Below are 27,363 nucleotides of genomic sequence, written 5' to 3'. Positions count from 1 at the left end.
ATCCACAGGAAAACAAATGCAATTAAAGCTCATGGCAGCCTTGGGTTTGTGGCAATGGCAGCTGCAAGGCAGCATGGGCTCCACAACCACCGCGTGGCAAGCGAGTCTCTAGGCTGCCCCGAGTGAAGATGGCAGGCCTCTGCCAGCGCCAGCCTTGCCAACGCCTTTGTCCCCTTCTCAAGCACCGCCGGGCCTACGCCGTCGCCCACGGCAACCAAGCCTGGACCCGGCAACTCCGGTCCTGTTTTGTGATTAAAAAGGCACCCATCTTGTGCCCTTCAGTGGCGGCGATGACAGGAGGTGTCAGCCCTCGACCTCCTTCGGCTGTGGACTGTTTTGAGCACAGCGGTTATTAAAAGGGAAAAGGGAAAAAACAGGTTTGAAACCAGATGTGGCACAATCCTGAAAACACGGCAAAAAGGGAGGGGAGATCTTTCTCCGAACAGCCGCAAGTCAGAGGTGCACTCGGCACATGCTCGGGTGAACCCTCTCCATTTCTGCTGCATGCTGATTCTGGAAGAATTAAGCCAGGGTGCATCCACACAGCCTGCACTCTGGGAACATTAGTTTGTTAAAAAGCCCTGGAAATTGTGGCGCTGTGAGGGTGGGGGACTATGGTTCCCAGGATTCTCTGTAGGAAGCCATGCGCTTTAAATGTACGGAGTTGAATGTATCCGCAGAACAATGGCAGGCTCCCTAGAGAGGGCCAAATTGCAGAGGGCCTTTTTTGCTGTTAATTCTGCAGCTCCAGCAATATCCTTGTGGTAGACATTGCTGCAGGTTATGGAAATGGGGGCAAGGGGTACATTGCAAATTTAAATGGGGACTCCCCCCCCCTTTTTTTTGAAAGGAAACTTAAACTTCTTAGGTTTAAGTTTAGGGCATCCCTGAGAGAAGTTTGCATGAGGAAGCCCAGCCCTCATGGTCAAATTCCAGTCAAATTCCACTTGCTGTGTGACTGAGGCCAAGCGGTGGAATTCGAACTCGGTTCTGGAGTTTATTATTCATGCTCCCTCTCCATCTCTCCTTCCTTTGGGGGGAGGTTCGTTGTAGATAATAATTGCACCCCCTTCTTCTTCTACAGCTGCCTCGCTTCATTTCTGGGTGTGGCCTTGGGAAGATTGCCCCACTTTTTGAGTCCTGCATGGGGCTGTATTTTTCTCTCTCTTGCTTCCAGACTGCCCATCCTTTCTCCACTCTGAGATGGCGACTGTGCCCCTTGCTTTTCTCTTCCCCTCAATCCTGGCACGTCGCCTGGCAACCGTCATTGTCTCAGCCAGCTTGGGAGGAAAGAAGCCTTAGCAACCGGCCTTTTCTAAAGTTTGCAAAAATTTGCGCACACACTCACAGAAAAAGACCACCCAAGTTTGATGGTGCAAAAGAAATTTGTAGTCCCTGATTTTATTTTGTTTTTCGGTGGGGACAAGGGCTAGCCAAATCAATTTTGAAGACATTAGTAGGACCTGATTGCCTGGTATATTTAACACAAAAACAAAAAGCTTTCAATGAGTGTAAGAAGAAGGCGAAATGTCTAAGCTCCCTTCACCTCAAAGTTTAGTTCAGTTTATTTCTCCCGGAAAGGTCAGTTGATGGGCCTCAACGAAGTCCATTTCTCTGCTGCCTGTTTATTAATTTATGCAAAAGGTTTTTAAAAGCGGTTTTCTGTGTTCCTGTTCCTATGTTAGCCCTTTATTCAGAAAAACAAACAAACAAGAGAAAGTATTCCCTCTTCTGTTCCAATAAAGGCCAAAAAATAATAATGAGGTTAAAAAGCAAAGTTGGTAGCCTGTGATTAAATTACAAATCTATAACTGCTAATTTAAAATGCAATTATATAAAAACTATCTCATACCCAAACGAGCCAGGAAATTTGCGTAGAATGATATTCCAAGTGTCAATGAGTTGAAAAAAATATGAGATAAGTATCTTCTGAAACATATCAAAACCAGACACGCTTTGACTATGAAGTCTTCAGATAAATGTGGGAGCACATTGAGCCATGGAAATGTTTGCAATCCACTTCAATGAAAAATTCTCTTACCAGCTGAAAAATATAGACCTTCTCGTCTTCCTAAATACATCATTTGGCCAGACCCCCCAAATATATTTTTCCCCAAACAATGAATATTTTTGTACAGACAAGTTGCTCTGCTTAGAACTATGAGGACTAGAATCTTTCAATTATTTTTTAAGGGAGTGTCCGCATCTCAGTGGTAGAGCCCACTGGTTGGACACAGAAGTTCCCTGGTTCAGCATCTCTAGGCTGGGACGGACTCCATCTCCAAAACCCTGAAAAGCTGCTGTCAGTCAATGTAGTCAGGACCAAGGTAGATGGATCAGTATTCTGACATTATAAAAAGCATCTTCTTGTCTTCCTATTCATTCATCCCTTTATTTACAGTGATGAGGACTAGAACAGGGGTCAGTAACCTAAGGCCCATGGGCCGGATGTGTCTGCAGAGGTCGTTTGACCGGCCCACAAGCTGCCCCTGAACTGAGTTGCCCGCTTGCGCTCTGCGCTAAAACAGCGCAGCGTGGGGACTTGCTTCCGCGGCACTGGAAATCACATCTGCGCATGCACAGACACCAAAAATTGTGTCTGCACACACACAGATGCCACGATCTGGCCCACGAAAGGATCTCCGCGGGACCGATCCGGCCCAGGAAAGCTAAACCTTGCTGAACGCTGGACTAGAAGCTTACTTACAATACTGAGCTAGATGAACCAGCAGTCTGGCTCACTTTAAGGTGGATTCCTGTGTTTTTGTTATGTACTGAATTTTTGAGGCTGGACGTTTGTGGTTTATCTTCACTGGCTTCTAAACAACTTGATTATTCTCACACTATGTTGTATTTAATCGTTTACCGCCTCAGGAATATTTGTCCCCTTTCAAGACAGCGTAAAAATATTTTTACTGCTACTAATAATAATGTTTTAGATAATATTAAATTACAACATCATCCTTTGGAATTCTTTCCCCCTGTGTTCTTTTTGGCACCAACAAGACTTCTTAAAGATCTTTCCGGTTTTGCACCTTTGCTGGTATTGTTTTTAAGGTGTCCTGATCGCTAGTGCGCTTGCTGCCCTGGGCTCCTTTGGGATGAATGATGCCTGGATATAATTCAATAAAAACAGTTGTTAATAATACTCTCCTGCAGGTCAGCAAAGAGCGGTATCACTGGCAGACCCAGAATGTCAAGCAGACTGGAGTGGACGACATGGTCCTGCTGTCCAAGATCAATGAGGATGCCATCGTGGAGAACCTCAAGAAGCGGTTCATGGACGACTATATATTTGTATCCCTTTACACGTGTTGGTTTTTTTTGTGGGGAGGGCCCTAGTCAGCCTTGAGTAAAGGCTCTGACCAATTTCTTTGGGGGGAAGAATTGAGGTGAGGACCTGCCTTTTCCTTTTAAACAGGTCCAGGGCAGTTAGGACGGGATTCTGACAGAAATGGCTGCAGAAATTTGCCGATATCTGCTTATTTGTGTCCGGAATGGAAACTGATCCAGAGAATGCGATGGGCGTTTGCTGCAGTTAACGGATTGTGGTTGAATCCTGACAAGACAGAAGTACTGTTCTTGGGGGACAGGGGGCGGGCTGGTGTGGAGGACTCCCTGGTCCTGAATGGGGTAACTGTGCCCCTGAAGGACCAGGTGCGTAGCCTGGGAGTCATTTTGAACTCACAGCTGTCCATGGAGGTGCAGGTCAAGTCTGTGTCCAGGGCGGCTGTCTACCAGCCCCATCTGGTATGCAGGATGAGACCCTCCCTGCCCGCGGACTGTCTCGCCAGAGTGGTGCATGCTCTGGTTATCTCCCGCTTGGACTACTGCAATGCGCTCTATGTGGGGCTACCTTTGAAGGTGATCCAGAAACTACAACTAATCCAGAATGCGGCAGCTAGACTGGTGACTGGGAGCGGCCGCCGAGACCACATAATACTGGTCTTGAAAAACCTACATTTGCTCTCAGTACATTTCCGAGCGCAATTCAAAGTGTTGGTACTGACCTTTTAAGCCCTAAGCAGCATCGGCCCAGTATATCTGAAACAGTGTCTTCACTCCTGTCGTTCAGCCCAAACACTGAGGTCCTCCTCCAAGGGCCTTCTGGTGGTTCCCTCACTGTGAAAAGTGTGTTTACAAGGAACCAAGCAGAGGGCCTTCTCAGTAGTGGCACCTGCCCTGTGGTACGCCCTCCTGTCAGATGTCAAGGAAATAAACATCTGACTTTTAAATGGCATCTGAAGGCAGCCCTGTACAGGGAGGTTTTTAATGCTCGAGGTTTTTTGCATTTTAATATTTTGTAGGAAGCCACCCAGATTGGCTGGGGCAACCCAATGAGATGGGCGGCATATATATAATATAATTATTGTTGTTGTTATTATTTATGGCATTAAATACTGCCCTACACCCGGAGGTATATTATTCCATCTGCAAATGATATTTCATCGGTCAGGTTTCCGGCCCTCCCACCATTTGCATTGCAATGAACGAGTAGAATAATGCAATGGCAGCAAAATTAGTTCTGTAGATTATGTCATTTCACCGCAGCAAGTCAAATAATGAAGAAGGTCTGGATTGTCCTTTGGCCTGATCCAGCTTCAGGGCTCTGGCTGTTTCAGCTGGGAGGGAACCTGCTGGATTTGACTGCTCACTGAATTGCCTGCCCACCCTTGTCTTGTTCCTTGACCCTTGACTTTCAAAACATAAAAAGACCTACATTGGTCCTGTCCTGATTTCTGTGAACCCCTTCAAACAACTGCCCTACTTCACCGACCGCGAAATCGACATGTACCAGGGGGCGGTAAGTCACTATGTTTGCCTTCCTTTTGTTTATGCAGCTGCCGAGGTGGAGAGTGCCCCTGGGCATGTGCAGAGTCCCGCCCCTCCCTTCCGGTGACACTGGCTTCCCCAGCTTCCCTCAAAGCAACTATCGAGATCTGTCATTTGTAGGAATTCCATTTTTCTGAGCCTTGCACTGACAATTAAACGAGAAGCGTACATTGGCTCCCAGTACATTTCTGAGCACAATTCAAAGTGTTGGTGCTGACCTTTAAAGCCTTAAACAGCCTCGGCCCAGTAGACCTGAAGGAGTGTCTCCACCCCCATTGTTCTGCCCGGACGCTAAGGTCCAGCGCCGAGGGCCTTCTGGCGGTTCCCTCGCTGCTAGAAGCCAAGTTACAGGGAACCAGGCAGAGGGCCTTCTCGGTGGTGGCACCGGCCCTGTGGAACGCCCTCCCAGCAGGTGTCAAAGAGATAAACAACTACCTGACATTTAGAAGACATCTGAAGGCAGCCCTGTTCAGGGAAGTTTTTAATGTGTGACATTTTAATGTATTTTTAATCTTTGTTGGAAACCGCCAAGAGATGGGCAGGGTACAAATAATATATTATTATTATTATTATTATTATTATTATTATTAATATTGTCGAGGAACTCTGAGTCTTGGCTACCCAGGAAAGCTCTCTTGAACACCGAAGCAACAAAAAGATATTCTGTGTCCCGTGCCAGGCAGTCAGAAATTCAACTTTCCCGGGTAGCAACGGGTGGTCAGCTTCACCTGTTGTATTCCTGCCGGGAAGCAAGGAAGGTGGGAGCTGGCCTGAAACTCTGCTGGAGCCTGGGAATGGCTTCCTCTTCTCCAGTGACGCTGCAAAAGCCGTGAGTCAAAGGAGGGAGCGTGGCCACACTCACAGAGTTGTGCAACTGGAACCTCGGCGCCCAGTCAGAAGTGCCATTGATTTGCCATGCCCACTGTGACCCACATGGAGGTCTGCTTTGCTCTGGCACTGCCATCTAGTGGCCACTGGGCAGACCATCCCCTTTAACAGCCAGCTGTAGGGAGGGAGATTGATGGATGGATAAAGGTAAAGGGATCCCCGACCATTAGGTCCAGTTGTGACCGACTCTGGGGTTGCGGCGCTCATCTCGCTTTACTGGCTGAGGGAACCGGCGTACAGCTTCCGGGTCATGTGGCCAGCATGACTAAGCCGCTTCTGGCGAACCAGAGCAGCGCACGGAAATGCCGTTTACCTTCCCGCTGGAGCGGTACCTATTTATCTACTTGCACTTTGATGTGCTTTCAAACTGCTAGGTTGGCAGGAGCAGGGACCGAGCAATGGGAGCTCACCCCGTCGCGGGGATTCGAACCGCCGACCTTCTGATCGGGAAGTCCTAGGCTCTGTGGTTTAACCCACAGTGCCACCTGCGTGGATGGATAGATAGATATTAAAAATGTTTCACAGAATCATGGAATTGTAGGAAGGGACCCCTTAGGATAGCAATCCTTACCTAAAGAGCCACATGGCTGCTTTTCAAAAAGCTCTGTTTTGCTTTTTTTGCTTTTTCAGGTTTTAATTTGAATTGAATTGAATTTATTAATACGGTCACAGACCAGCATCAACACACACAATAACACAGATCATAAAAAATATCAGAAATACTAGGGACAATATGAATTTTAATTTGCTCTTGCTGTTTTTCTGCCTTACTCTGTTCCGCTATAATGATTTGTCAGGCTCAAGTTGTATTTATATTTCATGCACGAATTTGCATACGCACCCCAAAACACTTTGGCGGCAGAGCAATTAACAAATATTTTAAACGGACTGCCACTAACCAGCAGAGCTGTGCAAATAACTTATTATTATTTGGTGGGATCCAGCTAAGTTCTGCTTAGAGAAGACGCAATGAAATGCAGGGACCTAAGTTTGTTCTGTTGATTTTTGCGCTCTCCAAAAAAGCATGTATAAATGAATAAATGATTGCTGGTGGTGATGTTGAAATTCCTCTAAATCAGGCATAGGCAAACTCGGCCCTCCAGATGTTTTGGGACTACAACTCCCATCATCCTTAGCTAACAGGACCCGTGGTCAGGGATAATGGGAATTGTAGTCTCAAAACATCTGGAGGGCCGAGTTTGCCTATGCCTGCTCTGAATGGGTGTGTACACTTACAAGATGTGTGTCTCTTGCTGTGTGGGATTAAACGAGAAGGGTGGGGGGGAGCCACCTTGAGATATAAAAGTAATAAATAAATAAATTCTCCAGGTAGTCATTTTTATGCCTGTGTCATTGCCATGATAGGAAATCCCCACCCCCGCCCCGAAGGCCCTTTGTTACCTAGATCTTAAAATACCTTGGAAAGCAAAGGTTTTCTGGAAAATAGGATAATCAAAGGTCTTACATGGACCATGTCTTCCTCACAGGCGCAATATGAAAACCCTCCCCATATCTATGCTCTGGCTGATAACATGTACCGGAACATGTTGATCGACGGGGAGAATCAGTGCGTCATTATCAGGTAATGTTACAGGGACAGAAAGGGTGCCATTGATATGGAGAAAGGTTGTGTTGTTTGGGGGCTTTTAGATTAGAAAAAAGGCGACATAAGCAGTGGGGGAGATACATGATATTTGTAAAATCCTGCACAGGGTGGAGAACAGGGTAGGGAAGTTTGGGGGAGGGGTTGGTAAAGATTTTTTTATTTCATTTTAGAAATTAAATATATAAAACAAAGAGATGACAGACTGGCAGAAATTGAAAGATGAAAAAAAAAAGGCACATATAATCTGTGCTGTCGCAGAGAGGTTAAAATGATGAAGTCCAAGTCACGAAAGCAAAAAGCGAGAATAAATGTTGTATACAGATGAAGAATATTAGCATTATCTGACTAGCAAGTCTAGTTCCTGATTTGCCAGGCTTCTGATGATGGCTTGAAAATGATAGTTCTCTAGCATATGCAAGAAAGGAATGCCAAATCATATAAAACGTGCTTGCAGGTTGTAGTCCTTATCAAAATCTCAAATCATACACGGTTTTCTCCATAATAGCTATATTCCAGTGTGACTGGTACCAAGTGTCTGGTGTATGATTTTAGTACCTCTCTTTGCAGCTAAACCCCTCTTGGTTCTTTGATATCTTCCTCTCTTTGTGTTCTAGTGGGGAGAGCGGCGCCGGCAAGACTGTAGCAGCCAAATACATCATGGGCTACATCTCTAAGGTGTCTGGTGGAGGCCCCAAAGTGCAGGTATTAAACCACATTGGCTAAATTTCCCCACCCTTGTTTCCAAACAGTGGTGCTTAACATGAGCCAGTTGCATGATGCAGCAGCAAAAAAAGCTAATGCTATTCTGGGCTGTATCAACAGAAGTCTAGTGTCCAGATCAAGGGAAGTAATAAGGTAAAGGGTTAGGGAAGTCATAGTCCTGCTCTATTCTGCCTTGGTCAGAGCATACCTGGAATACTGTGTCCAGTTCTGGGCACCACAATTTAGAAGGATGTTGACAAGCTGGAACATGTGCAGAGGAGGGTGACCAAGTTGGTTAAGGATCTGGGATCCAAGCCTTATGAGGAATGGTTGAGGGAGCTGGGTGTGTTTGTCCTGGGGGGAAAGGAGACAGAGGAGATGTGATAGCCATCTTCAAATATCTGAAGGGCCGTGTCACGTGGAAGATTGAGCAAGCGAGTTTCAGGTGCTGCTGCAGAGCGTAGGTCCCAAACCACTAGATTTCAGTGACAGCAGAAAAAGAATCAGATTAAACCTTGGGAAGGACTTTCAGGGGGTAAGGGGGCAGATTCCCTCGGAAGGTGGTGGACTCTCCTATATTGGAGATCTTTAAGCAAAGGTTGGGTGGCCATCTATCGTGGATTGTCACTGTCCAGTCTACGGGCAATCAAAGTCCCGCCTGAGGACATTGGGACTACGGGCAAGATGGTGGGGTGGGAGCAGGAACGAGTGTCCAGAAGCCAGGGGTCCGAGGGTCAGGAAGCACGGAGTCACGAAGTCAAGCGTCCGAGGGTCGAGAAGCATGGAGTCACGAAGGCCAGGGTCCAGGGGTTGAGAAGCAGGGAGTCATGAAGTCAAGGGCCCGAGGGTCAGAAATCCAAAAGCCAAACGCAGCAAGGCAGGAAACGTGTTGCTGTGGCAAAGAGCCGAAGGGAAATGCTGACCTTATATCCCTTCCCAGCTCTTGCCACCAGGTGCTGTGATTTACCAATCAGCCTCACTGCGCCTTGCCTCTCCAGAACAAACTTAGGAAGGCCCCAGTCCTGCGAAGCCCTACTGGTCACAGGGCCTGGCTCCTGCACGCACTCCTGACATGGATGCTTTAGTTGAGATTCCTGCATTTTAGTGAGTTGGACTAGATGCCTCTTAGGGTCCCTTCCAAAGTCTATGGTTCTATGATGTTAATTGAGAGGGGGCTCTTGCGTGTCTCAGGCAATTGTAAGCAAAGGAGCTGTACCAGATTTAACCGCCCCCAACCCCATTTCTACCTCAGCACGTGAAGGAAATCATCCTGAAATCCAACCCTCTCCTGGAGGCATTCGGGAACGCCAAGACGGTTCGGAACAACAACTCGAGCCGATTTGTAAGTGTCTGCGAAGCCGAGACTGGAGATCTGTTTGTGATATGTGGGCTCTCACTGGGAGGTTTGGCTTTCCTGGCCGCTGACACCGACTCCATGAGGCCTAGAAACTCGGCAGTGTCGTTTCAAAAGCGGAACGCAAAAGCAAAACACAAATGGGCATTCTGGGGAAGCTGAATTTTTAGGCACCCAGTAAGAATAGAAGGAATTGTGGCTTACACACAGTCTTATCTTATTTTAGTGACCCCTTTACGGTAAAGGTAAAGGTAAAGGTACCCCTGCCCGTACGGGCCAGTCTTGACAGACTCTGGGGTTGTGCGCCCATCTCACTTAAGAGGCCAGGGGCCAGCGCTGTCCGGAGACACTTCCGGGTCACGTGGCCAGCGTGACATCGCTGCTCTGGCGAGCCAGAGCCGCACACGGAAACGCCGTTTACCTTCCCACTGGTAAGCGGTCCCTATTTATCTACTTGCACCCGGAGGTGCTTTCGAACTGCTAGGTTGGAAGGCGCTGGGACCGAGCAGCGGGAGCGCACCCCGCCGCAGGGATTCGAACCGCCGACCTTTCAATCGGCAAGCCCTAGGCGCTGAGGCTTTAACCCACAGCGCCACCTGTGACCCCTTTAGTTAGTCACTATTTGAGATAAAATACATTCGCCAACCATCCCTTCCTTTCAGATGCATGTTTGACACCTTTTTACTCCCCGATGTCTTTTCTGACTGATACTTTAAATTGTCGTCGACGTATTGTCTTCTTTTGGTGTTATTTTCTCTGCATGATTGTCTGTGTGTCCTTTATACCTCCTTTTTTCCTACACCACTTGTGATAATTTATAATGTGAGCAGTTTATAAATTTAAAAATCTGAAGGAGCGTCTCCACCCCCATCGTTCTACCTGCCACTGAGGTCCAGCTCCGAGGGCCTTCTGGCGGTTCCCTCCCTGCAAGAAGCCAAGTTACAGGGAACCAGGCAGAGGGCCTTCTTGGTGGTGGCACCCGCCCTGTGGAACGCCCTCCCACCAGATGTCAAATAGAAAGACAACGACCAGACTTTTAGAAGACATCTGAAGGCAGCCCTCTTTAGGGAAGCTTTTAATGTTTGATGCATTATTGTATTTTAATATTTTGTTGGAAGCCGCCCGGAGTGGCTGGGGAAGCCCAGCCAGATGGGCGGGGTATAAAAATAAATTATTATTATTATTATTATTATTAGCATATAAGAGAAAAGGTCACCCTTTAACCCAGAGGTAAGGAATATCTGTGGGCCTCCCAAGATAGGACTCTGACTTCCATCATCTCCAGCTAGTCTGTCAGGGGTGAGGATGGAATTTGTTGTTCACCAACATCTGGAGAGTTCCCTGCTTAAACTGCCATAATAACAAGGACAGTGGTGTGATAAAAGGGATACTTAATCCCCCCTACACTGATAAGAAATGATAATTTATTATTTATACCCTGCCCATCTGGTTGGGTTTCCCCAGCCACTCTTGGCGGCTCCCAACAGAATATTATTAATAATAATAATAAAGTGATAAAACATCAAACATTAAAAACTTCCCTGAACAGGGCTGCCTTCAGATGTCTTATTAAAGTCAGATAGTTGTTTACTGCCTTGACATCTGATGGGAGGGCGTTCCACAGGGCGGGTGCCACCACCAAGGAGGCCCTCTGCCTGGTTCCCTGTAACTTGGCTTCTTGCAGGGAGGGAACCCCTAGAAGGCCCTCAGTGCTGGACCTCAGTGTCCGGGCAGAATGATGGGGTGAAGATGCTCCTTCAGGCATATTGAGAAGGTGCCCTGGTATTCTGCTTTAAATCCCCTACAAACTTCTAACTGGGTTTAAAATGAGTCGAATGAACCCATTTCAGCATGGCGGGAGTCACCAGCGTGGTGCCGGTGGGTGTTTCCTGGGAGCCACAAAGCTCCCTTTGCTCCCAACACACTCTCATTGCTCCCTTGGTTGGGAGGAGATGAGGCCGGATTCATCATGCGAAAATTTCACGGAATGGAAGGAGGAAGTGGGGGGAAGGGGCACTCTGCCCCATTTTCTCTCTCCCCTCTATGATCTTTCCGAGGCGAATTCCTCGACCCAGATCTTTTGAAACAGAGAAGGACAGGAGTGTGGCGTCTCTCAGTGGGTGGGTACTAAGTCAGGGGGGAACAGAAGCAATTGGGTGGGTGGGTGCCCACAGCACTCACTCAAATACCCCTATGACTCAGAGGTCTAAGAAAAGGTTGGTGACCTCTTAGCCGGATTTATTTTGTTTGCCAATTCAACAATGATTGGGGGGTTGCGGGGACTCGGGAAGCATAATTCTAACGGAGTCCCCTTCCTGTTTGCCCCCCAGGGCAAGTATTTTGAGATCCAGTTCAGCCGGGGCGGGGAGCCCGACGGAGGCAAGATCTCCAACTTCCTGCTGGAGAAGTCTCGTGTCGTCAGCCAGAACCCAGGAGAGAGGAGCTTCCATATCTACTATCAGGTGATGGATCCGGCCCAAATTATCTTATGGGAAGAGGCCAGAGGGGTGTGTTTGTGTGTGTGTTTTGGTGTCCTTCAGAGCTAAAACTGGCACCCCCAAGGGGTGGCACTTGGTGGCCTCAATGGCATCACCGAGCCACCCCCCTTGCCAGCTCTGCTTCGTGGCCTCAAGCGGTTTATCCTGGAAAACATAGCTGTCAACGCTTCCCTTTTTTTAAGGGAAATCCCCTTATTCCGAATAGGATTCCTCGCAAGAAAAGGGAAAAGTTACGCTAGAAAAGGGGGACAAACAATGCCACTGTTCCACCGTACAATGCCGCTGGAGGTTTGCAGAGTTCTTTGAACTCTTTTTCAATTTTATTTTTATTTATACTTTTCAGATTTATATGTTTCACTGGTTTTGCAATCATTTTGACATTTCGAAACTTGACTTCCTTCCCCCTCTTTCTGCGGTTCCTTAAGTTTATTTTTAATATCTTCTGCATATCCAAATTAACTTAATTTGTTCATTTGTTCATCTACTTTAAGTATATACTCTTATGAAACCTCAGGTTATTACAAGAATCCTGCCAGTGTTGTTGTCTGTTTACAATTTATCTGTAAATATTCAATAAACCATTTCCATTCTTTAAAAAAAATTGTTAGCTTGATCTCTTATTCTTCCGGTAAGTTCCGCCATTTCTGCATGTTCCATAAGTTTTTGTATCCATTCTTCGTTTCCCGGGACTTCTTCCTCTTTCCATTTTTGGGCAAGTAACATTTTTGTCGCTGTAGTAGCGTACATGAATAAGCTTCTATACAGTGGTTCTGTCCCTATAATTCCCAAGAGAAAAGCTTCTGTTTTGTTTTTTTTAAAATGAACATTATTTTAAGCATCCTTTTCATTTCATTATGTATCATTTTTTGAACTCTTAAGACATTTGTGCTGTTCTACGTTATAAGGTTGTTGTAAAGGGTTTGCAGAGTTGAAAGGTTTCTTGAGCTCTTAACACGTTTTGCACAGATACAGTCTTATTTTGTTTATTAATTACCTTTCCCCTGTCCCTTCCCCTCCTCACTGCAGCTGCTGGAAGGAGCCAGTGCAGAGCAGCGAGAAAATTTGGGTATCACCACTCCAGATTATTACTACTACCTCAACCAGTCAGCAGCTTACAAAGTGGAAGACATCAACGACCACCAAGAATTTCAGGAGACATTGGTATGAAACCAAGGCTTTTAAATAATCATCCTCATTTTATAAAATTTATAGCCCTCTTGTTTGTAAAGTGGGGGGGGGGGAGCCCTTCAAAGCAGAAAATATTATCCGTTAAAAACAACTATTTAAAACATCTGAAAGATTATTTAAAGCTGCTCCAAACCAGATCAAAACACATGTCGACATGGGTCTGGATAGAGTGGCCTGAACAAAATTGTTTCTAGCCGGTGCCGAAAAGAGGTCAGTGAAGGCCTGATTTCAAGAGGCAAGGAGTTCCATAGTGTGGATGCTGCCACACTAAAGGATCGATTTCTTGCAAGATGGAATAAGTATTAGGGGGCCAGTTCTGTGCTTGCTGTGTTTGATGATTTGTGCGTTTTCTCCTGCCCTAATGGAGGTCACTCAGCTAGAATCCAGGCCATTTCCCTGCTGAGCGCTCAAGAAACTGTGGTCAGTCCATTTAGAGGGCAAGAGTTTCAGGGGACCTAGACCCAGGGGCAGAGCAGGGTGGGGGCAGTTATTTTTTCCTTTAATTTTTTTTGGGGGGGCCCAAGAGAGCGGAGCCCTAAGTTATAGTTTGTTTAGCTTATACGTGAATCTGGCACTGCATATAGTAGTACACTGAGCTCCATGGAGGAAATGCAGAGCACAATTTTTCAAAGCACAAACCAGTTAAATTAATGAAAATACAGCCAAGAGAATATTTTTTTCCTCAAGGGGGGAGAACAATTTGCATGTGTATTCCCCTGAAGGAACGGGAATTGGCACATGACCAGAGACACATAGCCCAGAATTTTGACAAGTCACCTGGTCCCCGTTTTTCTTCTTTAGAGGTTCCCCTTTGGTATGGACTCCTTTTCACAGAATTGCGGAGTCGCAAGGGGACCCTAAATGCCATCTAGCCCAACCCCACTGCAACGGCATCTCTTTCTCTCCCTCCCGTCTCCAGACAGCCATGGATGTGGTGGGCCTCTCGGGGGAAGAGCAAGCCTTGGTGCTCCAGATCGTGGCCGGAATCCTGCACCTGGGCAACATCACTTTCCGGGAGTCGGGCAATTACGCCATGGTGGAGAGCGAGGACTGTGAGTTGTGGGGCTGGCAGCTGAGGGGTTTCAGCGGCGGCTGGTTCCCCTTGGGACCGGTAGGGTAGAAGGCAAGGGAGTCCAACAGTAGGGGGCGCTGGTTTCAACACTTGTGACTTCCTTAGGAAAAGAAACCAACAACTGTCTTTTGTTAAGAGTGCTTTCCCCCTCACAGAGCTACAATTCCCAGATTTCCCTGAGGGGAACGAGCAGCCCCAGCACTCTTAGCAAACTACAGTTCCCAGGGTTCTTCGTGGGGGAGCCGCGACTGTCTAAAGCAGGGTGGCAGTGCTCTAAATGTGTGCCGCAAATCTGGCCAGAAAACAACCATGGCAGCCAAGTCCCCTCTCTCCCCCAGTCCTGGCTTTCCCATCGTACCTCTTGGCCATCGACCAGCAACGCCTCAAGGAGAAGCTGACCAGTCGGAAAATGGACAGCAAGTGGGGCGGGCAGCAGGAGGTGATTGACGTGACGCTGAACGTGGAGCAGGCCAGCTTCACCCGGGACGCCCTCTCCAAGGCCCTCTACGCCCGCCTCTTCGACTTCCTGGTGGACGTGAGTTTCAGGGCTGGGCATCCAACAGGACATGGAGGTGGGTGGGTGGGTGGGTGGACATTTTGAGAATGGCCTTTTCCAAAGACCCACTCAGGTGACCGCATTTGTCACCTGGGTCTCCAGCCTATGGCGATTTGACTTCTGTCCAAACATGCGGTAAAACATATGTTCAAAAAATACAGTAAAGGTTCGCTATCTATGCGAGCATTTGACGTTGGAGTGAGACTGAGTTGAGAAATAAGACTAAGAGCACATACAGTGGTGCCTCTGGATGCGAACAGGATCCATTCCGGAGCCCCGTTCGCATCCAGAAGCAAACGCAACCCGTGTCCGCGCATGCGCAGGTCACAATTTGCTGCTTCCGCACATGCGCTGATGTCATTTTGACCATCTGTGCATGCGCAAGCGGCGAAACACGGAAGTAACTGCTCCGTAACTGCAAAACACAACTCTCTGTAGGTCGCTGATGCTGCAAGCAGAGGACTCCTGCATGCTAAGTCCTGGTTATTTAGATTTGATTGTGAAAACTTGGCTTATTTCATGAGATCTGCCTCCTTCTCCCTCTTCCCTTCTGTCCGCTGCTCTTATTTGCTCTCAGGCTGTCAACAAGGCCATACAGAAAGACCGCCAGGAATACAGCATAGGGGTTCTGGATATCTACGGCTTTGAGATCTTCCAGGTAATATAAAAAAAGGAAATAGCAGATTCCCCTGAAACGTGGGGCACAGCCATCCTCCAATAATAATAATAATAATAATAATAATAATAATAATAATAATAATAATAATATTTTATTTGTACCCCGCCCATCTGGCTGGGTTTCCCCAGCCACTCTGGGCGGCTTCCAACAAAGATTAAAAATACATTACAATGCTTTGCACCCACCATTATTTTCAGAGGATTCTGCTTAAGAAACTGCTCTGCCTTCCTGGCTGCCTATTTCCCCCCAGGAAAGGAACCAGCAAATATAATAACTAAATAATATATATGCATATTGATGCACATTTTTTCTACAAGCTGGAGACAGGCGCAGAGACCCAGGGATTGTTCCAACTGAGTCTCGTTGGTGGAGGGTTAAGAAGCTGAGGTCAGGGCAGCGATGCCCAACATTTCTGTCCCCCTGCTGCAACCCAAATCTCCGACTTCCCCTCCTGCGACTCTCGAGTTCTTCCTGACAGCCCCTTCTTTCTTCCTCGCTGCAGAAAAATGGATTCGAACAGTTTTGCATCAACTTTGTGAACGAGAAGCTGCAGCAGATTTTCATCGAGCTGACGCTGAAGGCCGAACAGGTGAGAGAGACCGGCGGTTGTGTTTTCCTAGCCAGTTGGTGTTCATTTGGCATAGGAAGTGAAACAGACAAGAGATCTCCTTAATTGATTGGATCACCCCCCCCCTTAAATAGATTGTGGGTTCTTTTGAGTGGGTCCTGTGGCTCATTTTTCAGTGTTGCATAGCGACTCATTTCCAGATGACTGTTATATGCCCTACAAGGAATGTCCACATTGCGGCGATCATTGACAGATGTTGTCGTCCTCCACCTTCCATCAGTGCCAGCCAGTGTGGGGATGATGGGAGTTGTAGTTTGGCAGAATCTGGAGGACCATCTCTACTGTAGGTAAAGGCAAAGGGACCCCTGAACATTAGGTCCAGTCGTGACCAACTCTGGGGTTGCGGCGCTCATCTCGCTCTATAGGCCGAGGGAGCCGGCATACAGCTTCTGAATCATGTGGCCAGCATGACTAATCCGCTTCTGGCGAACCAGAGCAGCGCACGGAAATGCCTTCCCGCTAGAGTGGTACCTATTTATCTACTTGCACTTTAACATGCTTTCGAACTGCTAGGTTGGCAGGAGCAGGGACTGAGCAACGGGAGCTCACCCCGTCACGGGGATTCGAACCGCCGACCTTCTGATTGGCAAGTCCTAGGCTCTGTGGTTTAACCCACAGCGCCACCCATGTCCCATCCCTACTGTAGATAGTGCCTATTGGCCAGTGTCCGTGATGTCATTCGCACATGGTCCCAGGAGCAGTTTAGTGCTGATGGAAAGAGAGAGAGAGAGTTTGTGTGTGTTGTGCAAGTTTAGCCCATTGTCCAGCTGCTCATTTGTTCTATCCCTTTCCCTGTTCCTCTTCTCCCCTCCCACAATCCCCCTCTTCGGACCCACAGGAGGAATACGTCCAGGAGGGCATCCGCTGGAACGCCATCGATTACTTCAACAACAAAGTTGTGTGTGACCTCATCGAGAACAAAGTGGTGAGTGGGGAAAATATTGGGACGATATTGGGATGGGGGGGGCAACTCCCATCTCTTGCGCGGGCACAATTAGTGCCAGCAACATCCGTTAGGAGTTTGGGTGTAATCTTCGACACCTCCCTTTCCATGGAGGCGCAGATTGTAGCTATAACAAAGGCGGCATTTTTTCATCTCCGCCAAGCTAAGCAGTTGGCTCCTTACCTCTCTCGCCCTGACGTAGCCACTGTGATCCACGTGACGGTCACCTCCAGACTGGATTATTGTAACTCGCTCTACGTGGGGCTGCCCTTGAGACTGACCCAGAAACTCCAGCGGGTGCAGAATGCCGTGGCGAGACTCCTTACGGGGTCCTCACTGCGGGATCACATTCACCCGGTGCTATACCAGCTGCACTGGCTCCCGGTGGAGTACAGGATCAGGTTTAAGGTGCTGGTTTTAACCTTTAAAGCCCTATACAGCCTAGGACCCTCGTACCTATGGGACCGCCTCTCCTGGTATGTCCCACGGAGGACCTTACAGTCTTCAAATAAAAACATCTTGGAGATCCCAGGGCACAGGGAGGTTAGGCTGGCCTCGACCAGAGCCAGGGCTTTTTCGGCTGTGGCCCTGATCTGGTGGAACACTCTGTCCCAAGAGACTGGGCCCTGCGGGACTTGATATCTTTCCGCAGAGCCTGCAAGATGGAGCTGTTCCGCCTGGCCTTTTGGCCAAGGCACAGTCTGACTCCCTCTCGCCTTTGGCAATCTTCACAGAACTCTAGCCCAATGGTTGCCATGAATTTGATTCTGAATTGATTTGATTCTGAATTGATTTTAGAATGTATTTCAATTAATTGTTTGTGATTTTATGTAAACTGTGTTACTTTTACTGTTGTTAGCCGCTCTGAGCCCGGCTTCGGCTGGTAAGGGCAGGATATAAATAAGACTTTATTATTATTATTTATTAAAAGTTGAAGGAGGAGCCTCACCACCTCCTGCGTCCCGGGGTTCATACCTGCCTGAACTGTCGCCTCTCCCCTCAAAGAACCCTGGGAGTTGTCGCTGGGCAAGGGTGCAGAGTGGCTCCTGTTATATTCTTTTGGGGGCGCAAGTTTACTCGGGGGGGGGGTGGAATAGGGAAGAAAACACCAGAGGAAAAACAAGCCTGACAGCTTAGCAGTAGAATAAGCATCAATACATCCATCTTAGTTTACAAATACAGATCGATATGTATGCCATCCAATTGACCAAACAGGTATCCAAGCAAAAGGGGTGCTTGTATAGAGTACATCCAATTTGGTGGCCGTCGTTGCCTCCTGCAGCAGAGAGTTCCACAGATTAACTCTGCACCGCACGACAAAGTCAAAAAGTTTTTGGTTGAGTTCCACTGAAATGAGGCTGCATTTTAATGTTTTAATGTTGTGTTTTAATTTTGTTTTTTAAGCTGTATTCTAATCAATTGTTTTTATATTTGGTGTTAGCTGCCCTGAGCCCAGTCTTGGCTGGGGAGGGCAGGGTATAAATAAAATTTATTATTATTATTATTATTATTAAAGTCCTTTCTTTTATTTGTCCCAAATCTCCCAACGTTCGGCTTCATTGGATATCAGCCACGTGAGGCCCCACTGAGGGGACTTTGGGTCGGTTGCCCTCCCTCGCAGGGTTGTTGTGAGGATAAAACGGAGAGGGAGAAGTTCGCACTCGGCACCTTGAGCTTTTTGGAGGGGGAAGGGGAAATACAAATGCAACAAGAAGATATCAATACTACTGATGATATCAATATTATGTTATATTATGATATAATTATACTAATCGTTAATAATTGTTCAATAATAATGATATATCTAATATGCATATATGCACAAATGAAAACAATCTCCCATCCCAATTAATTCAGCTCCTAGCCTCCTCTTATTTATTTATTTTCTCTTCCCCTCCTCTTTAACCCCCCCCCCCACGCATTGCTGCGCCCACTCCCAGAATCCTCCAGGGCTGATGAGCATCCTGGACGACGTCTGCGCCACGATGCACGCCAAGGGCGAGGGGGCCGACCACACCCTCTTGCAGAAGCTCCAGACGGCCCTGGGGACCCACCCCCACTTCAACAGTTGGAACCAGGGCTTCGTCATCCACCATTATGCCGGGAAGGTCAGTGCCCCCTAGGAGGGGAATCTGAGAGGGAAGCAGTGGGTGGGTCTCCCCACCTCCCTCATCCACGGAACTGTGCATCTTTTTTGAATAGAGGTTGAATCCTGACAAGACAGAAGTACTGTTCTTGGGGGACAGGGGGCGGCCGGGTGTGGAGGACTCCCTGGTCCTGAATGGGGTAACTGGGCCCCTGAAGGACCAGGTGCGCAGCCTGGGAGTCGTTTTGGACTCACAGCTGTCCATGGAGGCACAGGTTAATTCTGTGTCCAGGGCAGCTGTCTACCAGCGCCATCTGGTACGCAGGATGAGACCCTCCCTGCCCGCAGACTGTCTCGCCAGAGTGGTGCATATCTCTCGCTTGGACTACTGGTAAAGTGAGATGAGCAAAGCAACCCCAGAGTCGGCCATGACTGGACCTAATGGCCAGGGGTCCCTTTAGCTTTACACCTGTGGGTAGCCTTTATAACACCACTAAAGGCCGACTCTGGGGTTTCAGCGCTCATTTCGCTTTATTGGCCGAGAGAGCCGGCGTACAGCTTCCGGGTCATGAGGCCAGCATGACTAAGCTGCTTCTGGCGAACCAGAGCAGTGCACGGAAACACCGTTTACCTTCCCGCCGGAGTGGTACCTATTTATCTACTTGCACTTCGACATGCTTTCGAACTGCTAGGTTGGCAGGAGCAGGGACCGAGCAACGGGAGCTCACCCCGTCACAGGGATTCGAACCGCTGACCTTCCGATCGGCAAGCCCTAGGCTCTGTGGTTTAACCTACAGTGCCGCCCGCGTCCCTTGACCCGCAGGTATACTGAATCACAAACAATTTCGGAAAATTTAAAGGAAGGGAAAGGCAGGCCGTTGGTGGCTGTCACTGCCACTAAGTCATGCAACAAGCAGGGAGTCTCTCCCGGCCCTGTCTGGAGATGCCGTCAGGGGTTGAAATGGGACCTTCTGCATGCCAAACAGCTGCACTAACCACTGAGTTTTGTCTGCCCTTCTGCTAAAAGGAAAGCAAGATCCTGGTCCTCATGGTTCTGAATAAATCAGGAGGATGGGAAGCTGCTGCCTCCTGAGTCCTGGTCCGTCTGGTTCAGTTCAGCATTGTGGAGGGCGGGCAGGGGACACCCCCCCCCCCAGGAATCTGCATGTAACTGCAAAGTCCAGCAACCTAAGCCTCTTTCTTCCCGCGTGCTATAGGTCTCGTACGACGTGAACGGCTTTTGCGAACGGAACCGCGATGTACTCTTTACGGACCTCATTGAGCTGATGCAGAGCAGTGAGATGTGAGTGGGGCAGGGCGTAGAGGAAGGTGCCCCTCGAAAGTAAACCTCCAGCCCCCTTGCAACAAAAATTCCTTCCTGGAACTCATCTCCGCCCTGCTAGCATGTCCCTTCCAGATGGCGTTTCACACCTGGAAGCTGCAGGTTTGAATCCCAGCTGAGTTAAATGTCTCCTGGGCGATCCTCAGTCTTCCCCATCTGTAAAATGGGAAGATTTAAACGATGTCAGGAGACGGTGTTCGAAAGTGGTACCTTTCTTTGGGGCCATGTGAGACATTTCCTACAAGGGAAATGATGGTCCTTAATGTTTTTTTTTTCTTGTTGTCCAAAGCCCATTCATCCGAGATCTCTTTCCTGAAAACCTCAACGCAGAGAAGAAAGGGCGTCCCACCACGGCTGGCAGCAAGATCAAGGTAGTGTGGCTTGGCAGCGCATGCGGAGACAAGGAAAGTGTGTCTGTGTGTGTGTGTGTCTTTATATATCCATAAGGGCTAGGATTCTCTGCTTTAAGAAATACAATTATGCAGCAGCTGCTATGTCAAACTGCAGCAGGAAAGGGAACAGAAAGGAAGCAAGCATTGGCTCCACATCCCCTGTCCTTATTGCTTGCTTAATTTTTCCTCCCTCCTCCCCATCCCTTTTCCTTTTGTGCTGTGACAAAACATTTTCTTTTCTTTTCTCCTCCTCCCCTCCTGGGAAAATATTAAAGAGACAAGCCAACGACCTGGTCAGCACGTTGATGAAATGCACTCCGCAGTACATCAGATGCATCAAGCCGAACGAGACCAAGAGACCCCGCGACTGGGAGGAGAGCAGGTGGGGCAGCTGTGGGGCACATGGGGCTGATGGGGTGGGGGTCTTCAAATCAGTTCCAGTTCTAGAGATGAAGAGGGGGAATGAGGGGAGACAGTACAACCCCTCCAAAATGACACATGAAGAATAATCAGTGTAGCTGCAGGCAAGGATGGTTTTTAAAAGGGATTTAATTAAATTTGAGGAGTCTTGGATTCCAGGCAGTTCAGGGGTGATGATGGGACTTGCGGCTCACCAACATCTGCAGAGCTGCTCAGGTTCCCAGTTCCCTGCTTAAACTGCCATAATAACAAGGACAGTGGTGTGATAAAAGGGATATTTAATGCCCCCTAAACTGATAAGTAATAATAATTTATTATTTCTACCCCTCCCATCTGGCTGGGTTTCCCCAGCCACTCTTGGCGGTCCCAACAGAATATTATTATTATTAATAATAATAAAGTGATAAAACATCAAACATTAAAAACTTCCCTAAACAGGGCTGCCTTCAGATGTCTTCTAAAAGTCAGATAGTTGTTTATTTCCTTGACATCTGCTGGGACGGTGTTCCACAGGGCGGGTGCCATCACTGAGAAGGCCCTCTGCCTGGTTCCCTGTAACCTCACTTCTCGCAAGGAGGGAACCACCTGAAGGCCCTTGGAGCTGGACCTCAGTGTCCGGGCAGAATGATGGGGGTGAAGACGCTCCTTCAGGCATATTGAGAAGGTGCCCTGGTATTCTGTTTTAAATCCCCTACAAACTTCTAACTGGGTTTAAAATGAGTTGAATGAACCCATTTCAGCATGGCGGGAGTCACCAGCGTGGTGCCGGTGGGTGTTTCCTGGGAGCCACAAAGCTCCCTTTGCTCCCAACACACACTCATTGCTCCCTTGGCTGGGAGGGGATAAGGCCGGATTCGTCATGCGAAAATTTCACGGAATGGAAGGAGGAAGTGAGGGGAAGGGGCACTCTGTCCCGCTTTCTCTCTCCCCTCTATGGTCTTTCACAGGTGAATTCCTCAACCCAGATCTTTTGGAGTAGCAAAGGACAGGAGTGTGGCATCTCTCAGTGCGTGGGGGCTAAGTCAGAGGGGGAACAGAAGCAATTGGGTGGGTGGGTACCCACAGCACTCTCTCAAACACCCCTATGTGCTCAGTTTGAGGAGGATGAGAAGCTTATTCAATATAATAGCTTTTAAAAGAACCTCCATGTCCAAGAGCACTATACCCCTGAATGTCACAGAAAGTAGTGACAAAGGAGTGCTTCTTAATTCCCTGTTGCCCGTGAAACAACGTCCTGGACGAGACAGACCTTCACTCGGATCCAGCCAAGGGGCTTTTTGCCTCTTCTGCTCTTTCTCCCATAAATTGGGAGGGGAACCCCACTTTCTTCTTTGTGACATAGCCCAATCAGGCTCAATGGAACTTCTGTGCCCAGGCGCAGTCTATCTTTGAACAGCTGTTGCCAGAAGGTCAGGCAGTCTCTCCTCCCCCCATTCCCCCAACCTCCCATTTGATCTAAAAAACTAAGCGCCTCAAACATAGACGTCTACTCTGCCTCATCCGCAGTTTGTACGAAAACACTCGGGTCTGGGTTAGGTGTGACCGACAGGGCCACTTATCCAAGGAAATCCGAGCCTACCATAGTGTTAAACAAGGCTGCGTCCTTGCACCTACTTTCTTCAACTTCTGTATTAACTCCTTAGTAGGAAATATGGAGAAAGAAAATGCCCACCCCCCCTAAATTGGCTGGTACACCCCTCCTGGTTCTCTTATAGGTGGATTAAGCAGTTCTAATTTCCTTCTCCTATGTAGGCCTCAGAAAACTTCTAAGATCTCTCACTGTTTATTGTAATGCCGAACAATTAACTATAGCAAATCCAAAGTTATTGTGTTCTCTATGGGAAGGACAATAAGAGGCTGCTTCCATTGTTCTTGTGGCCCTCAATTTCTGCTCCTTCCCCCAGGGTGAAGCACCAGGTGGAATATTTGGGCCTGCGGGAGAATATCCGGGTGCGCCGAGCCGGCTACGCCTACCGAAGGGTCTTTCACAAGTTCCTCCATAGGTGAGGCTTTGTGTGCTGTGCTGTGTCCTTTCTGGGGTTGCCAACTGACCAGAGGAAAAGCCCACCCTACTCTGCCCCTCGCCTTTTGACGGAAGTTCGGTCTTTGTGGACCATCAGGGAAAGCTTCCCCTATTGATGGGGACGAAGTTTTGGACTATGCAGAAGCAGCCGAGGGGAAGGAGGCGCCGGTCAGAAAGGGCTGGACCATTCCCAAAACCTGTTTCCATCCTCCCCACTTTCACATGTACAAACCCCCGTAGGCACATTCTCTCTCTCTCTCTCTCTCTCTCCCAGGTACGCCATTCTGACCCCAGAGACGTGGCCATTGTGGCGAGGGGACGAGAAACAGGGCGTGGTGCACCTGATGAAATCTGTCAACATGGACCTGGACCAGTTTCAGCTGGGGCGGACGAAGGTCTTCATCAAAGCTCCAGAGTCGGTGAGGGCAGGAGGGAGGAGCAGAGGCTCCGAGGGGGAAGTCAGGGAGGAAGATGGCTGTGCTCAAGTTCCTTCTTTCCTCCCTCCCTCCCTCTCTCCATTCCTCCCTCCCTCCCTTTCCTTCCTTCCTTCCTTCCTTCCTTCCTTCCTTCCTCCCTCCCCCCTCCCTCCCTCCCTCCCTCCCTCCCTTTTCGTCCTTCCTTCCTTCCCTTCCTCCCTTTCCTCCCTCCCTCCCTCTCTTCCTCTCCTCCCTCCCTCCCTTTTCGTCCTTCCTTCCCTTCCTCCCTCCCTCCCTTTCCTTCCTTCCTTCCCTCCCTCCCTTTTCGTCCTTCCTTCCCTTCCTCCCTCCCTTTTCCCCTTCCTTCCTTCCCTCTTTCCTCTCCTCCCTTCCTTCCTCCCTTCCTCTCTTCCTCTCCTTCCTTCCTCCCTCCCTCCCTCCCTCCCTCTCCTTCCTTCCTTCCTTCCCTCCCTCCCTTTTCGTCCTTCCCTCCTTTCAGCCTTAATATAAGAGCAGCCTTGTCGCTTGATAAGGCGAAAGTCTAGCTCCTCCAGCCCCCTGTTCTCCCAGTGGCTGACCAAACACCCCAGTGGGAAGCTGAGATGGGTCGTAAGTTCCAGCTTCCAAACATTCTCACGCCCTCAAGTCTAAAACGTTAAATTGGTCCCTGCCTGTTCCAGATTGGAGCTCATTTCATTTTCATTTTTCCAACTCTGCAATTCTGCGAAGGAAGTGGCAGCTCCTTCTGGAGCCTGCTGACCCCTTCCTGCCCCTGGCAATGCCACCCTGATTGATCTCCCTCTCATCTCCCCTTCCCTCCTTCTCCAGCTTTTCCTCCTGGAGGAGATGCGCGAGCGCCGTTACGACGGCTACGCCCGCGTCATCCAACAGGCGTGGCGGAAACACGTGGCCGTCCGGAAGTACATTCAGATGAGGGAAGAAGGTGAGCTGTTTTCTAGTTGGCCCAGCTGAGCTGGAGCATTTTGGGGGGTGGGACGTCCCCTCATTGCTCCACAAACATCCCAAAGGAGGAGCCGTGTGGCCAGTGACACCAGCACTTGAATTACGGAGGAGGGGGCAGAGAAGGCTTTTGTGACAGCAGCCTTGACCATTATTTTAGCTCAGTTAGTAGAGCATGAGATTCGTTGATCTAAAGGTCCTGGGTTTGAGCCCCGTGTTGGGCAAAAGACTCCTGCATTCTAGATGACTCAAGTGGTCCCTTCCCACTCTACAGTTCCATGATTTTAGGAGGGGCCATATTTGTCCAAAATCAGGTGGGGTGGCACAAGGGCTAGTAGCAATTTTTCTCCGCGATTTGAACTCTGGGTAGCGCAGTGCCCCAAAAGTGCGCCTAAGGTGAAATATACTTGGGAGTCCTGTAGTCCATTTCATGCTCTTTATTGCAGCTTGTAGAACAGTGATTTAATTGCCCCCCAAACCTCAGGCTTTTATATACATTATTTGCACAATGAGTCCCGTCTGAGTGGCTGATTCTGCTTCCCTCCTGGAGCCTGATTGGTCTTTTCCTGCAGGCCAATCAGCTGTTGCATTCTAGGATCCTACTTGCCTATTGTTCTAGGATCCAAGCTTAGTACATAACAGCAGGGCTTAGCCGCTGGGTTGTGTGACTACTGGGAAACTGTCTCTGAGCCCACACAGAGTGCCTGGCCGCAGCTAGGCCTAGCTTCTTTCTCGCTTGTATCTTGCAAAGCGTCCAACATTGTTCTGAACAAGAAAGAGCGTCGCCGGAACAGCATCAACCGCAATTTCATGGGCGACTACATCGGCTTGGAGACCCACCCTGAGCTGCGCCGCTTCGTGGGCCGGCGAGAGCGCGTGGATTTTGCTGACACGGTTGTCAAGTATGACCGGCGCTTCAAGGTGAGCCGGGACATTGCGAGAGTCCTTTTTTGTGGCCATCTTTCTGCATGCATTTTCTGCAACATTTTCCTGTTGTTAGCTGCTCTGAGCCCGGCTTCGGCTGGGGAGAGCGGGATATAAATAAAATATTATTATTATTATTATTATTATTATTATTATTATTATTATTTATAGCCCCGTCTTTCTTTCTGAGTCCTGCCCTGTTGCCTGGGCTCTGCCTCCCCGTCGGAGGCAGTAAACATTGCTGAATATTGTTGCAAGCATTTTCCTGAACCCACATGCGTGTCCAGCACTCATGCAGACCCTACAAAGAAGTTTGGGATCTTCTGCTAGAGTTATGATGTTCATCTGTTTATGAATATGTGTTTAGCCTTTATCCTTACACCCGCGAGAGGTTCTTACACAAAGGAATGCAGAAAGCTTGCGAGAACAAAAGGCTGGACTAGGTGGGCCACTGGTCTGATCCAGCCAGCCCTTCTTAATTTCTTACAGAACCTCCAGGCCCAGTGGCAGTCTATCTAGATTCCAAAACTCTTTGGGATGTTTGGCCAATGTGAGAACCGGGCTGGATGTTCTTGTTGTTTAGTCATTTAGTCGTGTCCGACTCTTCGTGACCCCCTGGACCAGAGCACGCCAGGCACTCCTGTCTTCCACTGCCTCCTGCAGTTTGGTCAAATTCATGCTGGTAGCTTTGGGAACACTGTCCTACCATCTCGTCCTCTGTCGTCCCCTTCTCCTTGTGTCCTCCATCCTTCCCAACATCAGGGTCTTTTCCAGGGAGTCTTCTCTTCTCATGAGGTGGCCAAAGTATTGGAGCCTCAGCTTCAGGATCTGTCCTTCCAGTGAGCACTCAGGGCTGGTTTCCTTCAGAATGGAGAGGTTGGATCTTCTTGCAGTCCATGGGACTCTCAAGAGTCTCCTCCAGCACCAGAATTCAAAAGCATCAATTCTTCGGCGATCAGCCTTCTTTATGTTCCAGCTCTCACTTCCATACATCACTCCTGGGAAAACCAGAGCTTTAACTATACGGACATTTGTTGGCAAGGTGATGTCTCTGCTGGATGTTCTTACGACCCGTTTTTCATAATTCCCCTACAGACAGTGAAGCGGGACCTGATCCTGACCCCCAAATTCCTCTACTTGATCGGCCGCGAGAAGGTGAAGCAGGGCCCAGACAAAGGAGCCATCAGGGAGGTCCTGAAGAGGCAGATTGAGGTGGAGCGGGTCCAGTCGGTGTCCCTGAGGTGAGTGACGACGACAACGGGCTGGGGGGAGGTCAGGGAGTTGTGGGGAGCCTAGAGTATTGGAGCTCCTCCTTCTATACTGAACAGGAGTGGCCCTCCAAGCATCTCTGCCTGGCCCTCAAAATCCTCCCAGGTCACTTGTTTTGTGCCCCAAGGGTTCCAGCTGATGCTAGACTTACTCAGAGTAGACCCACTGGAATGAATGGACACATGGGCACGTTGATTGTGTTTCTGGCCACATTCACACCACATATCTAAAGAGCTGTGATGCGCCAACCAACAGTTGTGTCTTCCCCAAAGGCTCCTGTAGTTTAAAGATGTAGTTTAAGGGTGATGAGAATTGTTAGGAGAGACTATGAAGAGAATTATTAGTTAATGATAATTAAAAGTAACAGAGAAATTAAGAAATGCAGAACAAGTGATAAAGAACAGAAAATCTTCAGAGGTTGTTGACAGAAGTCTAAAATATTGTTAAGATAAGAAATTATGTTAAATGACTGTTGGAAATGATATGTTAAAAAATGAATAAGAATGTGTATTTAAAAAAGAATTATTAGCAGACGACCCACTATTCTCCTCACAGAACTACAATTCCCAGAGTGGTTCAACAAC

At 48.5% G+C, this 27,363-nt stretch overlaps 1 protein-coding gene across 2 annotated transcripts in view; it reads left to right on the top strand.

Moving 5' to 3' along the window:
* LOC307205510 (unconventional myosin-Ie-like) overlaps nt 1-27,363 on the top strand; it is a 48,266-nt gene that overhangs the window by 12,261 nt on the left and 8,642 nt on the right. The window contains exons 1-22 of one of the 2 annotated variants that reach the window (XM_079957953.1): nt 231-377; nt 3,160-3,297; nt 4,715-4,804; nt 7,209-7,303; nt 7,942-8,029; nt 9,282-9,371; nt 11,714-11,845; nt 12,908-13,042; nt 13,989-14,121; nt 14,480-14,676; nt 15,275-15,355; nt 15,879-15,965; nt 16,843-16,929; nt 18,888-19,055; nt 20,251-20,336; nt 20,665-20,746; nt 21,043-21,149; nt 23,092-23,190; nt 23,485-23,629; nt 24,455-24,569; nt 25,338-25,507; nt 26,606-26,751. In XM_079957953.1, coding sequence (XP_079814079.1) covers nt 3,220-3,297; nt 4,715-4,804; nt 7,209-7,303; nt 7,942-8,029; nt 9,282-9,371; nt 11,714-11,845; nt 12,908-13,042; nt 13,989-14,121; nt 14,480-14,676; nt 15,275-15,355; nt 15,879-15,965; nt 16,843-16,929; nt 18,888-19,055; nt 20,251-20,336; nt 20,665-20,746; nt 21,043-21,149; nt 23,092-23,190; nt 23,485-23,629; nt 24,455-24,569; nt 25,338-25,507; nt 26,606-26,751 — 2,411 coding nt within the window. In that variant the 5' untranslated portion in view covers nt 231-377; nt 3,160-3,219. Of the gene's footprint in view, nt 1-230; nt 378-3,159; nt 3,298-4,714; nt 4,805-7,208; nt 7,304-7,941; nt 8,030-9,281; nt 9,372-11,713; nt 11,846-12,907; nt 13,043-13,988; nt 14,122-14,479; nt 14,677-15,274; nt 15,356-15,878; nt 15,966-16,842; nt 16,930-18,887; nt 19,056-20,250; nt 20,337-20,664; nt 20,747-21,042; nt 21,150-23,091; nt 23,191-23,484; nt 23,630-24,454; nt 24,570-25,337; nt 25,508-26,605; nt 26,752-27,363 lie in introns of those variants that run through there. The other variant, XM_079957952.1, reaches the window with a different exon arrangement.

This window comes from Podarcis cretensis, assembly GCF_951804945.1.
Source record: "Podarcis cretensis genome assembly, chromosome: 16".
In the NCBI taxonomy this organism is placed as follows: Eukaryota; Metazoa; Chordata; class Lepidosauria; order Squamata; family Lacertidae; genus Podarcis; species Podarcis cretensis.
The sequence above is the reverse complement of the archived record's forward strand: the minus strand, read 5'-3'. Positions and strand labels throughout refer to the sequence as shown.